This window comes from Solanum dulcamara, chromosome 7 (genome assembly GCF_947179165.1).
Source record: "Solanum dulcamara chromosome 7, daSolDulc1.2, whole genome shotgun sequence".
NCBI classification, from domain to species: Eukaryota; Viridiplantae; Streptophyta; class Magnoliopsida; order Solanales; family Solanaceae; genus Solanum; species Solanum dulcamara.
The window spans coordinates 13,896,312-13,910,259 of record NC_077243.1 but is presented as its reverse complement, the minus strand read 5'-3'; the positions used below and the strand labels follow the sequence as shown (position 1 = coordinate 13,910,259).

The window sequence follows — 13,948 nt, the reverse complement described above, 5'->3', positions numbered from 1 at the left end:
TTTTCATTTGAGCTCATTTTTTTCTTTTCTTCTACACTTTCGTCGCCTACCAGGCGTGACTTCTAGTTCAGGAAGCTTAATCACTATACCACTAGTATGAAGCTACATTTTTATGTTGGGTATTAATTGAAGAAAATAGTCATAACTTTTCAAAAATGCCGGTTTCCTATTCCAATGTACCACTTTATGTTTAGGTTCTATGCCTTTGTGCTGATATGCAAGCACTACATGTTGACATGGTATACCCCTCAATTGCCATGTTCTACATGTACATGTCTTCCTCCTTGTATCAACAATATGCCTATACTCATCATCTTTGATTTCATATCCAATATCACCATTGAATCTAACCTCACAAAATCTAGCAGGTTCTTTGTTCTCTTTAAGTACTAGTCTAGCCATAGAAGATATATCTGAGATTCAAGTATCAACAAATTGCCTCATTGCAATATTTTTGTCCATTATCTTATGCCTAATCTCCTTTAACATAGTTATGATAGCCTTATGTCATCTAGTATCCAAACATTAAATGTCTCACACATATTATTTTCAACAATATCACACTTACAATTCTCCTTAAAATATGCCCTGCACCAAGTTATTTTTTCATAATGTAACAAGTCCTCACAAATATTCTTACCTAGTTTGTTGAGTTTATCCATCTCATCTTGAAATTTCACTTCAAAAATTGACTTTGCACACCTTTAGAATTGGTTCATTCTTTCTTCACCTCTCTAGTTTTGATGCCAATTGGACCAGACATGTCTAGCACATCTTCTTTGCTCACAATCTGATAGCAACTCACACAATGCTGGTATAAGGCCCTATTTAAATAAAGTTATAAAATAATAAAACTTAAAAGTTATTTACACCAAAAAAATGAAAAAGTAGAAGATTAAATTACAATATAGAAATTTCTAACCTTCTGCATATTTGACATTACAGTCAGTCCATGTCCAGATTCTAAATTCAAATCTTGTATCAATTTGTTGAGAAAAAAACTCCAACTATGTTTTGTTTCTGTATCTACAACAACCCATGCAATTGAAAACATCTGTTGATTTCCATTTCTACCAATAACAACTAACAATTCACCTTTGCAAGCACCCTTCAGAAAGCATCCATCAAAACCAATAATTTTTCTGCACCCTTCCAACCAACCACTCTTCAATGTATCAAAGCCAACATAGAAGTAAACAAATATTTTTTTTCCTGCCTAAGACTCTTTATCTATCTTTATCCAACATGAACTGCTAGGATTAGTATGTTTAATCATGTCTGCATAATCACATATTTTTCAAAATTTCATCTTTCAATCACCTAAGTAATCCTTAATAACTCTCTTTTTTGTATTATGACAGACAGTTCTTCCAACATACAACCCATTTTTTTTTCTCACCAATTGTTGAATTTTCTAAATTTTATGGATGGTTGACATGTAATCTCATTCTTAAACTTTTCTGCAATAAACTTTTACAACAAAATCACCAGAATCTCTATCTATACTAGCAAATAACAATCATTTGCACCTTTTGTCTTTACACTTGACTCTAACTTTACGCCTTTCATTAGGCTTCAACTTTAACCTAACTTTATATTCACAAGAATAGTGTGCAACAAATTTTCTAAATTGTTCAGCACTTTCAAATAATATACCAAGCTCAAAAATAGCTATAACACACTCAGGATTAAATCTTACCTTTTTACTCTTTCTTCTTGCTAGTAAATCAATTTCACTTACAGCATCTGTATCTGATTCATCCCTACTATCACCACTATCCAGTTCTGAGCTATCTATATATTGTTCATCACCACCTAATTTTTCACTGCATCTAGCAATTTTACTCCTTTCTAATTCTTCAAATTCTCTATCAATACTAACAATTTCAAGCCTTATTTTCTCAGTTTGAACAAGTTTCTCCTTCTTTTTCACTTTGTTTCTCCTTTTATTTCTAAGAGATCTCAACTCTTCATCAACCTCAGAGCCATTATCATCAGGAATAACATCCTCTTAAGAGTCGGTACTGCTTTCTTGGTTTGATTCAGCCCCTTCACATTCTAGATTTGATATGTCTCCTTGACCAACTTCAACATTGACATTTTCAAATTCTACCTCATCAAACAATCTTTCACTTTCAGTCACATTTATATCTTGTAAATGTTCTTCACCAACCTTATTACTATTTTTCTCAACTTCAGGCCAACAAAAAAATCAGTTGGGGCCTCTTCCGGAACTTGTACTTCATCCACCACATGATTCACATAAAGGTCTAAATAGTCACCATCATTTAGGTCTTCCAAAAGATATGGTAACTTGAAATCATTTTCCACCTCAACAAAGCCATTTTTGTGGAGTCTTTAACATAGAAGCCACCAACAATAAGATACCCTAATTCTCTAGTATGATAAAGTAATTCGATTAATGAGAAGTGGTCTTTGTCGATATTAACATATTCGACCTTATTTTCCCCATATAAGTTACCCCTTTTTTGTCTTGCCTAAAATCGTCACCATGATGAAAACAAGTTATAATAATGCAATCCATAAGATTCCCTAACAATCAAGAGACACTTTATGAATAAAAAAATCCTATTTTTTTTCTTCAGATTTAATAACATACAATCACATTAATAAAATACTAAAATGCACTATATATCATGTTAAAACAATTAAAATGACATAGAAATTAGGAAATAAACTTACCTTAGTAGATCAAACTCCAAAATAGTGATTGAACTCTAAAATTTTATACAAACTTCGATGATATTTTCGACAAACACCCAAAATCACTTCGAATTTTGAGGATTTTAGTTCAAAAAACTTAAATATCAGTAGAATCACTGAAAATTGGATTAATTTTTAGGGTTTTCTTCTCACCATCGAGGAGAGGAAGTCCAGAAGTGTGTTTCATGAAAATAAAACATGTATTTGCATTTTTAACTTACTTAAATGTGCTGATGTGTAAAGGAGCTAACTTTTGATTGGTCACATTTTCCACGTGAGAAAGGTGGATTACAAGCGCCTTTTTTTAAAAAAAAATTGTGATATTTTATGCAATGTCAGCAATGAATGTTTAAAAGGTACAAATTATGTATGGTCTAGGGGTTCAATAGGAAGGCAACATAGTTGAGGTGCGTGAGAGAAAAAACCAATCAAATTCAAAGGCTTATCTATGTATTCCGCCTAAACCTAAAGATAGAGACATGAAAGGATGGGTACCCCATATATATGTATCTTGTAGGTATGCATACATATATGACTGCCTGTATGTATGACTGCTAGTATGTGTATACATGATATGTTTTGAAAAGTATTACAATTTTGTATTATGAAAACCCAATCTTATTGCCACAATTTGTTATTGGGGCATAAATAATGCTATTTATTAGGCCAAATCCATCGGTAGCCCCTTAAAGTTGGCACCAACTTTAACTTAGACACCTAAATCAGGAGATGTTCATTTTAGACACCTAATATAAGGGTCTGATGTGTCATGTTGACACTTTTTAAATAATCTGAAGTTGGAATCAAGAGCGTGTATTACACTTTCGTCCACTTGGATTAGTTGATCAATTATATTATGCCAACACTGTCTTCTTTACACATCATATAGCTTTAAGATTTAAAGGGTCAAAAGTTGATCTTCAACTCCATTTTCTCTTCTTCAATTCAAAAATCCATTTTCTCTTCGTCATTTCACCGATCAAAATCCTAGGTAGGAATATGAAAGTTCATTTTTTCTTGATTTTCATTCAATTCTTAGTTAGTATTAACTGTTATGTTAGTTTATGTTGCCTATTTCCAGGTTAAAATGTTGAAATCAAGTGTTGGAGATTGCATTTTTATTTTCTCCGTCACCATCGGTGTAGTCATCGCGATTTTCTCCGACTATTTGGTGATTACAAGGGTTGTCATGGCAATTTTTTCAAGTTTAGCATTTTGGGGAGTACCTAGTAGGCCGATGTAATTGACTAGTATCTCGAATCCAACGTCTTTGTTGCCTTTGAACTGGGTCGGATCGTATGTGATTTGAGCTATAACAGTTGCTGGATATGTTTGGATTTCGTAATCAGCTGTAGATTGAATCAATTCATATTTGGGTGTTTCAACACAGATCTTACCGAAAACCATGCCCATTTTCAGAAAACTTAATTATTGCAAATGGAATTTGAGAATGTTGAGAGTAAATGTTGATTGTGAATGTTGAGAGTAAATGTTGGTTGTGAATTGTTACTTTTAAAAAATCAATTACTAATTAACAATAGAAGAAAAACAAAAACTAGATCTAGGCAATGACAATGAGATTACAAAATCAAGGTCCAAAGTCATGGAGGAAAACGTTTAGAAAATGGAGAAGAAGAAGAATAAGAAAAAAAAATTAAAAATATATTTTTTTAAAAAAATCTCTTCACGCGCTCAAAATGAGTGCAGCACACGCAATATGCTAAGTCAGCACAAAGTGTCAAAATGACATATCAGGATCTTACTTGAGGTGTCTAAAATGAACATTTTCTGATTTAGGTGTAAAAGTGAAAATTGATGCCAACTTTTGAGGGGCACCGATGAATTTGGCCTATTTATTAAAATTCCCCCCAAATGTCAACACTCCCAAGCCTAGCCCAATGATACACCTACAAAACTCGTCGGCCCAAATGTTTCTTGCCCCCTGTGCCCTCACAACCAACTTCATTGTTTTTCAGTACAAAAGAAAAAGAAAAAAATATACTGTCATAATTAATAAAATTACTTTATTTTATTTATAATTTGTTAAAATATACATTATATTATAAAGAGAAAAGTGGACATGATGGATTTTTCCGAACAAATTTTGTGCCATATTAATTGTGCATCTTATAAGTTGCTGAATGAATAGAGAATAAATTTAATAAAATTAATTATTGGTTAATAGTTACTGAAAACAACTTATAAGAAATTCATTTCTGATCACCCTCTATTTTACTCCTTTATTTTCTATATATTTAGAGAGTAAAATAAAGAATGGGCTCTCCACTCCCTTATTATTTTGCTCTCTACTTTTCATTTATCGAGAGGTGAATAATAGTTCTTCAAATTTAGAGAACTACTATTCATCATTGTTATTTTACTTTTTGATTATTTTACTATTATTTCTATTATGTAAGATCATTAATTAAGTCTTTACTATTTGTAATTATTTTTAATGTAATGTAATATAACATTTTAAAATATATTATTAACAAGTACATTACTTTCATCTGGAATTAATAATTTTTCTACTTTATTTTTAATTTTTTTTGTCACTTTAAACATGTAATTTAAAATTAGTTTGATATTATTTATATTATATAAGACCATTAATTAAGTCTCTAATATTTTTAATTATTTTCTGATGTCATATAACATCTGAAAATATATTAAATGAAGATTATATAGTGTGATTATTTGAAAAAAGAAGACAAGATTTATATTATGAAATGAGAAAATAAAAATAATAATATAATATTGAGAAGAGAAAAAAAAAACTTTTTTTAGAGAGTAAAATAGAGAATTGAATTGGAATTGGTCGTATCCAAATATAAAGAGTAGTTTGGAGATACCCTAACTGTTTTCAACTTTTTTTTTTAGTATTTGACTGACCAATTTAAAATTATTTTATATTTAAAATAAATTCAGAAACATAATTAAATTTGTTTGACTTTGTTTATTTAAAGCAAAAATCAAAAAACTAAATAAACTAGAAAAAAATAATTAAACTAGACCAATTTATTATTTTTATTTTATAAATTAGTTTAAATAAGACAAAAAGATAGTGAACCTATTAATAGGGAGAAATAATGAAAGCGAGGAACTTCGATTTTGCCGTATACTTTTTTCCTTATATACGAAACCGACTGAATCCCAATAAGTTAACACGCGTTGGCTACGTGTCATGAAGGCCATTTTCCAAGTCAAAAAAGTCATTTGCACCAATCTTAACAACAAAGATAAGGGAGAGTCTTTTGATGAAAACAAATAGTATAAAAGGACAAAAGGCATTTGCTTTGTTTTTGAACAAGGAATTGAAATAGTTTTTTCACTTCACAACAGATGAGAGTGATTCGAAATACCGCACTATTAATACTTTTTCTGCTCTCTGCGTTTGGGTTAAGCCAACAGGGAAAATCAGGAGGATTCTGCAGCGAAGAGATGGCTACTCTTGGTGGAATTCATGATTCGCATGGTTCGTCCCAGAATAGTGACGAGATCCATAGCCTTGCCCAATTTGCCGTTGATGAGCACAATAAGAAGGAGGTATTTTTTCTTACTTGTGTTCTCTACTTTTTGCGGATCATTTTTTTTTTCAAAAAAATATCTCACTATAGAATGTTTACTGATCTCATCTGTTGTGAGATCTGTAACAAGAAGTTGGAGGCAGAAATCTGCGTAGCCTCTAGTCAAATTAGCAAAAGAAGAGGAAAATTACATGCGTAAATGGATTTTCCAAAATAATAAGAGGGACTTTCCTTTAAATGTTGTAAACCATAAAGGTAGTTCTCCCTCTGACAAGCCCCATAGAGGAAATGAAAAATAAAATATAATATTTAGAACTTCGGAAGTCAAATCATTTCACTAGCCTGGTGAAATGAAAAACTACGAAGACGAATTCACATGGATTTAGGAAGGGCTTGCTGTATTTGTGTACAAGCTGAAGTTTTTTGAAATACAAATATTTTTGGTCGTGTGTTTTACTACATAGCTACGCAGCATCCGAGTACATACGTGATATGAACCTCATTAAGAGTGAGTGAGTAACAAAATGTGTGGTGTTAACAACACCACCTCCACGTGGAAGTGAAGGAATATTGTAGAAACATTTGTGTAGTTTGCTATCTATTTAGTGAAGATATTGGAAGGCTCCTATATAGGAGGTGTCGACTTAGTGGAAGAGTTCACCATGAACTTGTCTACTAATCCCATTATTTGGGTGTTGGGATATATATTAATCCTTACTAATGAAGTAGTGGCTACCACTAAGTTAAAATATTGCTGCAATCTTCCTTCACTTCACCGTGGAAGGTGTGTTGTAAACACCACACCTTATTCTTCCACTCTTGGATCAGGTCTATGTCACGTATGCACTCGGGTGGGTAGGTCTGCGGTAAAACAAATAGAATTTTTGCCCTGAACTAACTTTTTGTCACTAATATCCGGAGGCAAATTACATATTCAGATCCACAATAAAAGAATTAGTGACACTCTCATGGAATGAATAACTATGAAGAGTAATTCACGTGGATTTAGGAAGGGCTTGCTGTATTTGTGTACAAGCTGAAGTTTTTTGAAAATGAATATTTTGGGTTGTGTATTCTACCAAAGATCTACGCAGCCCCCGAGTGTATACGTGACCTGGTCCACATCCAAGAGTGAATGAATAATAAATGGGTGGCTCCACGTGGAAGTGAAGGAATATTGTAGCAATATTTGTACAGTTTGCTATCTGTTTAGTGAAGATAATTGAATGCTGCTTGGTGTGTGTGCGCGTGTATATAAGGTGCCGACTTTTCACAATGAACTTGTCTACTAATCCTGTTATTTGGGTATGGAATATACATTAATCCTTAATGATAAAGTAGTATCCACCACTAAGTTAAAGTATTGTTAAGATCTTCCTTTACTTCCATGTGGAAGTGGTGTTTGATAACACCACACCTTTTCTTATCCATTCACTCTTGGATGGGGCCATGTCACGTATGCACTCGGGTGTTCTGTAGATCCGTGGTAAGATAAAAATAATTTGTTGTCCAGACCTCAAATTGATGAGCGGTTTGTGTTGCTAGAAATTAGACTCGAAGACTTCTAATTTCATAGGTAAAAGGCCCTCTTACTCCTTATACTCCTTGTATATATCGGGAAATATGCTCATTTCATGTCGGACAAATCATTTGAATATACTGTCGTAATGAAATCTTCAACTTGAATTTTTGTGTCACGGTTTCCCTTGGCCTGAAGTTTTGATTTGAAGGTTTGACGCTTCAAATGTCCCATGGGTTCCTTGATATAATTACCGATTTACAATTTTATTCTCCTGATTTCATACCAATTCGTCAGCATTTACGAGTGATGTATTTTAAGTTACGGGGTATTACGTCTGGCCTGCATGGCATTGAAATCGATGATACTTTTGCTTCCCCCTGCCGTGACACTGGTGTTGATTAGGATCTTCATCTTTTCCAGATGTTAGGCTAGGGTGATCTGTTGTTTTTATTATTTGTTTTCATAAAAAACTATTATCTAAGTGCTAGTATTCTGGTATACCGGCTTTCGTTCCAATTATTGTAGTTTTCTTTTCCTCGATGGGTTTGTTTAAGGGAGAACTAGATTTGTGGTTTAAACTAGGTTCTAACCTATTTTGGGGATAAAAATCTGTTTGCAGATCGTAAAGATTGTGTTTTCAATTTTCATTTGCTAATTTTATCATAGGCCTGGTAGATTTCCGCTTCCTGCTACTTTCAAGCTTATAAATGACATGGTAGGGGTCAAGACTAATATCATCAAAAGTAAACTATCCTATGACAATCAGCACTTGGGCACAATCAAATTGGTGATGGTTTAATATCATCAAAAGTAAACTATCCTCTGACCCACACCTTGGGCTCACAATCAATTGGTGATGGTTAAAGATCATCGGAAGTGGACTATCCAAGGAGTCTCCTCTCCTATGTACCGTTTGCTCTTGTTAATAGATCCCGCAACGGGAAACTTTTACAAAACAAAAAGGAACCCCCACACAGTTTTTGAAATGTTACCATTACGCGGATGAGTGATCAAACGACATCAAGAATATTTCTTAGTTTAAGATCTCAACCAAAGGAAAACCTTCCGGAACAATTAGGTTCCTACTTTCGACATCTATCATACAGTTTTCACAGGTTACACCTAGTTCATTGTTGGAAACAATGGCATACACGTCGTTTTGTGTTAGGTCCATTACGTCTACAGAGGGTGGTATAATAAATTTTAGTGAAATAGTATGGGCCAGCATCCCTCTGAAAATGTCGCGCAGCTTGATCATATATTTGTCTGCATCGATTGCGTCCTATATGCTGCACGAAAGTGTGGTTCCTCTGTATACTCCTCTTTTCTTACCAGGGCTACACCAAAATTATACTCTACCTGGATTATTAGTATCGGCTCCTTGTTTAAGGAGTGGCAACCCATCATCTGGTCGATCACGGTAACAAAAATCTATTCGTACCAAGCAGCAGTGTAGCATAGTCAATCTCTTGCACATGCAACCATTCTGTCGCAGCAATACCACTAACATCGACGTTCCGTATTCTGTAGCTGTTATCCTCCAGTTGCCATAACTGATGAAAAGGTCTTGACAAGACTATTTGTCGGATTGCCTTGCACCTGCTGCTAGACTACTGTGTCAGCAGACACACAATGCTAGATGATATATATGCCATCGCATCTCCCCCGGATGCAAATCGGTGTAGATGGACGATGTTTTTAATTAAAAACATTAAAGTCCGTGGGCATGCAGTAATCAAATTGATAAATGACAAAGGGAGAAGTATGCATTGATTATACTAAAGAAATGCTCAGTAGCATCTTTCTTTTTCCTTTTTGCCAACAGCATTTTCAGGAACATGCTTTCTAAAATAGATGATGGAAGACTTGAAATTAAGGTTTCCACCATCCTGCTGTTTCCATTCTTTCGATTATACCGGAAGAAGCCTCTGATTACAAAAACAATTTACAGACGTTTCAACAGTAGTAGGATGGTTTCTGTTTATACTGCAACAACGCAGATAGCGAGATGAGTTAATAACGTGGTGGATCTCTCTTTAAAAGGGCTTCCAACCCCCCACCCCTCGGGCGCAAAAGTACAAGGTGTATACGAGGTTATAGTAGATGTTGAACCCCTTGGCTTTTTGATGGGTTTTCTTCTACATGTTTTGATCCCGCTTAATTAAAATTTTGAGAGAGGTGTATACGAGGTTATAGTAGATGTTGAACCCCTTGGCTTCTTCATGGGTTTTCTTCTACATGTTTTCATCCCTCTTAATTAAAATTTTGAGTGGTACTAAATCCAATTAGTCAGGATATATGGTTTATTACCTGCATTTTCCAACTCACACGCTACTTCAAATGACCACTTCCAGTCATGAATGAGTAGCAAACATTTGATCAATCAATCCAGTCTAGTCTATCTGTTCAAAGAATTAGTTAATGCATGCAGCTGTCCACCTGCATAATAAACACAAAAAATGAATATACAGGCAGATGGACGAATACAACTGGCCAGCTTAATGATTTCTCTAACGTGAATGGGCTTGGAGATGTCTGAAACATTAATTAAGCTAAAACTTCAGACTTAGTACTTGTTTATTTGTTAAGTTAAATTAATATCTCGGAGAAAATAACAGAAAACCATCTTATTTGTCCTCTGCATCAAGAACCATCAATACCGATGTTCTCCTTCCATTTACCTGCTTTGTTGAATGCATGTGCGAAAATGGACAAGAGCTTTTCTCCTCTGTTTCCTCAGTTTCCTGTTTTTCTTTCTACAGCTTTTGATAGTAGACTTTACTATAATTTTGTTTGCATCTTTTATGTTGATAAAAGGCTTATCATAAGTATTTTTTTAAAGCACGAGAGTAATCTAGATTTCAACTGCTTTTTTTTCTCCCAGAATGCAATGATTGAATTGGCCAGAGTAGTGAAGGCGCAAGAACAAACTGTTGCTGGTAAACTGCACCACCTCACTCTTGAGGTCTTAGATGCTGGAAAAAAGAAACTCTACGAGGCTAAGGTCTGGGTCAAACCATGGTTGAATTTCAAGGAACTTCAAGAGTTCAAGCATGTTGACGATGCTCCTTCCTTTACTTCTTCAGATCTAGGAGTTAAGCAAGGTAGCTCTTATTGATATGTTAATTAGTGGTGTTCTATTCAATCTAATCAACAGCTTGGAGTTTGCATTAATCAACTGAATACGACACTTCCACTTGTAATGAACGATGTTCCTTTGAGGAACCAAACCGGTCAGATGATATAATTTTGTGTTGAGATTGTAATTATATAGGGGTATTTCTCTGCTTCAGGTCATCTCTGCATTATGTGACTGTGGCTTGGGTTAATTAATCTGTTAATATGGCCTCCTTTTTCTGGTATTCTGCCTTCTTCTTCTGCATTGCAAGAAGTTTTGCTTAGTTCTTCCCGTGGAGAAAGTTCTCTCATAAAGAGTGAATAGGATCAACTGTATATACCCATATCCCTGGAAAGTGCCATCTAGAAACTTACGTCTCTTAGAAATAAATATTGTGATTGATGGTCTTTTTTCCTTTTGAATTATTTAGAAGAGCAAACTGCTGGAATGAAATCAGTCCCTGTGCATGATCCGATTGTTGAAGAAGCTGCAGAGCATGCAATTAAGACTATCCAGCAGAGATCCAACTCACTACTTCCATATGAACTCCAAGAGATTGTTCATGCTAATGTTGAGGTTTGCCCTTGTTTCATGCTTGCCTTCCTTACAACCAGTCATTGGGTGGTTATGTGGGTAACTTGCCATTTGATATCTGTAGCGAAGCTATATTTTCTGTGGGGAATGTTTAATTTGAGGATAATTAAGTATTGATCAGAACATCCATGTCATTGTTGTATACCATATTCTTGAAGTAACCATTGCATTTGCTTTTTAATAGATGACAGATGATTCTACAAAGCTTCATTTGCTCATCAAAACCAGCAGGGGAGGGAAGGAAGAGAAGTTCAAAGTTCAAGTACAGCACACTAATGAAGGTGCCTTCCACTTGAATCATATGGAGCCTGACAACTAACCTCTAAACTAGCTTTGGAGATCCTGTATCTCTTAAAGTTCTCTGGTTGCTCTATGGAGCTTTGGGATACATAATCTGTTTGAAGTATAATAAACATGTATCCAGCACAATAACTGTACTACTTGCTTTTGTGATTATGGGTTACTTTGATCCCTTGGATATGTTGCATCTTCTCCTTGCAATTTTCTTTCTTGTTCCACAGCTGTAATGTTCGAGTGGATATGATATGTGTGTTAGTCATTTTTGTGCTATTCAATAGCTAGGGTACTACTTTTCGTGTCATGACAACACATTACGGAGCTGCCTACTAGCGTACATTCATGAACTATTTGCAGCTTCGATTATGTGTCATGAATATACTTCCCTTTTCGGGTACAAGTGTTTTTTTACCTTGTTTTTTCGCTTTGAAGTCCCCAACCCCAATAATAGAAAATTGGTTGATGCATAAGAATGTAGAGAAATTAGTGTTACTAAGTCAAACTTGATGGGAGATTGTTGAATTATTCCTTAATATTAATGTTATGGTAACATTTAATCAAATTTTATTTGTATTGAATTAAAATTTAAGAGTTAAAAATAATATGAAGGTTTCTTGGTTAATTTAAGTACTAGAATTCAGAAGGTGCACTATAGTACTATCTTGGTGAATTTTCGGTGGAGACTGGAGAGTGAACTCTTGGTGGAGACTGGAGAGTGAACTCTTGGTTATGGTGAGAAAGTAGATCACGCGTATATTAGAAATGTTAAATCAGTCAATTCTGTTTGTCTATGGTCTATTTGTGCAAATGATTTAAAAAATAATTAAGCAAATAGAATATTGCAGTCATGCTGTGAGCAAATAGAATATTAAAAAGGAAAAGATTGTTGTGAAAGTGGATGTCCCCTTTCCTTGGTGGACGTTCCTTTCTCCTTACTTTTCTTCTCTCTTCTTCTTTTTATCCCTTTTTCCTCCGCCAAATTCTGTCTCCCCCCACTTGTATACTTTGCTTATTAGCTGTGGCTATCAATTATGCAATAGATATACGAAATTTTCTCCTTTCTCTCTCTTTTCTATCTTATTTTGTTAAGTTAATTTATTTTATAATACGTTGTCAGCACGAGACTCCATCATTTGAGCTATTTTAAAAAGATAACAAAAGGATAAGAATTTTATTTTTTTAAAATATCTAATATCTCTAAACTTGAATTTGTTGCTCTTGATATTTCTAAAAAACCTACTCATCATGGGCACAAGATGCCGAAATACATCTAGAATTGATGGGTCTGACAGACACCACCAAAGGATGAAAATACGACATCTAGTCAAGACCGTGTCAAAGTCATGATATTTCTCCGCCACCATCTTGACGAAGGGCTAAAATTACAGTACCTCACATTAAAAGACCCTCTTTAACTGTGGAAGAATCTAAAAGAAAGATATGACTACCTGAAGTTGGTCATCCTTCCATAAGGATGTCATTATTGGCTAAATTTGAGATTAATGGATTTTAAAAATATAACTGAATATAATTCTGTTTTGTTTAGAATTATAGCTCAGTTAAATTTATGCGGGATCAAGTATATTTAGTTGCAAAAGCACTATATTATATTGATCTCAAAATCATAGCCGTACTAATCCAATGTTACTTGTAGTATTGCCTGTGGGATCATTTCAAGGAGCTTGATCAGATGCAGCTGATCAGATCAATGCACCTATCCAAGTTTGTCGCAGAGATGGTTGCTTCTTTTAGCCTTTCACTTGCTGTATTGAAGAGTGTTGATCTCGGTGATACTTCACAGTTGACTCCAAAAAGAATCATGCATTTTAGAATGCTATTTGAGACCATATTGGAGTTTCCTGAAAAGCTTGTCTGGAACATTTTTACTCGAATTGTTGTTTTGCCCGAGTATGAATTCCTTCGTGATGGGATTGTCTTTTTTATCCGCAAGTATATCATAGATGGCCAAAAGTCTCTCGCTGATAAATTCAAGATTGCAAAGAAGGCTCTTAACGATGTTGAGGAGTCATCATGTGAATCTTTGCATGTTGTATTCTAGCTTTAGAATTTTGCAGGACTGATTATTGTTGTTGGGACAACATTAATCCATTTTTGGTAGATACTTTCTTGATTCTAAAATCGTTTAATTAATCAAGTTACATAGGA

At 34.3% G+C, this 13,948-nt stretch overlaps 1 protein-coding gene across 1 annotated transcript; it reads left to right on the top strand.

Annotated features, from left to right (window-relative positions):
* Window positions 1–5,957: 5,957 nt before the first annotated feature.
* Window positions 5,958–11,963, top strand: LOC129894112 (cysteine proteinase inhibitor 6). Its single transcript, XM_055969638.1, has 4 exons — window positions 5,958–6,270; window positions 10,658–10,877; window positions 11,322–11,467; window positions 11,670–11,963. Exons 1-4 carry the CDS (start codon window positions 6,067–6,069, stop codon window positions 11,802–11,804), a joined length of 705 nt encoding a protein of 234 aa, XP_055825613.1. The 5' UTR covers window positions 5,958–6,066; the 3' UTR covers window positions 11,805–11,963.
* Window positions 11,964–13,948: the final 1,985 nt, after the last annotated feature.

Coding starts and splice junctions, on each gene's coding strand:
- LOC129894112 (XM_055969638.1), top strand. CDS start 6,067: ATGAGAGTGATTCGAAATACCGCACTATTAATACTTTTTCTGCTCTCT. Junction 6,271..10,657: donor ATGAGCACAATAAGAAGGAG/GTATTTTTTCTT, acceptor TTTTTCTCCCAG/AATGCAATGATTGAATTGGC. Junction 10,878..11,321: donor AGATCTAGGAGTTAAGCAAG/GTAGCTCTTATT, acceptor TGAATTATTTAG/AAGAGCAAACTGCTGGAATG.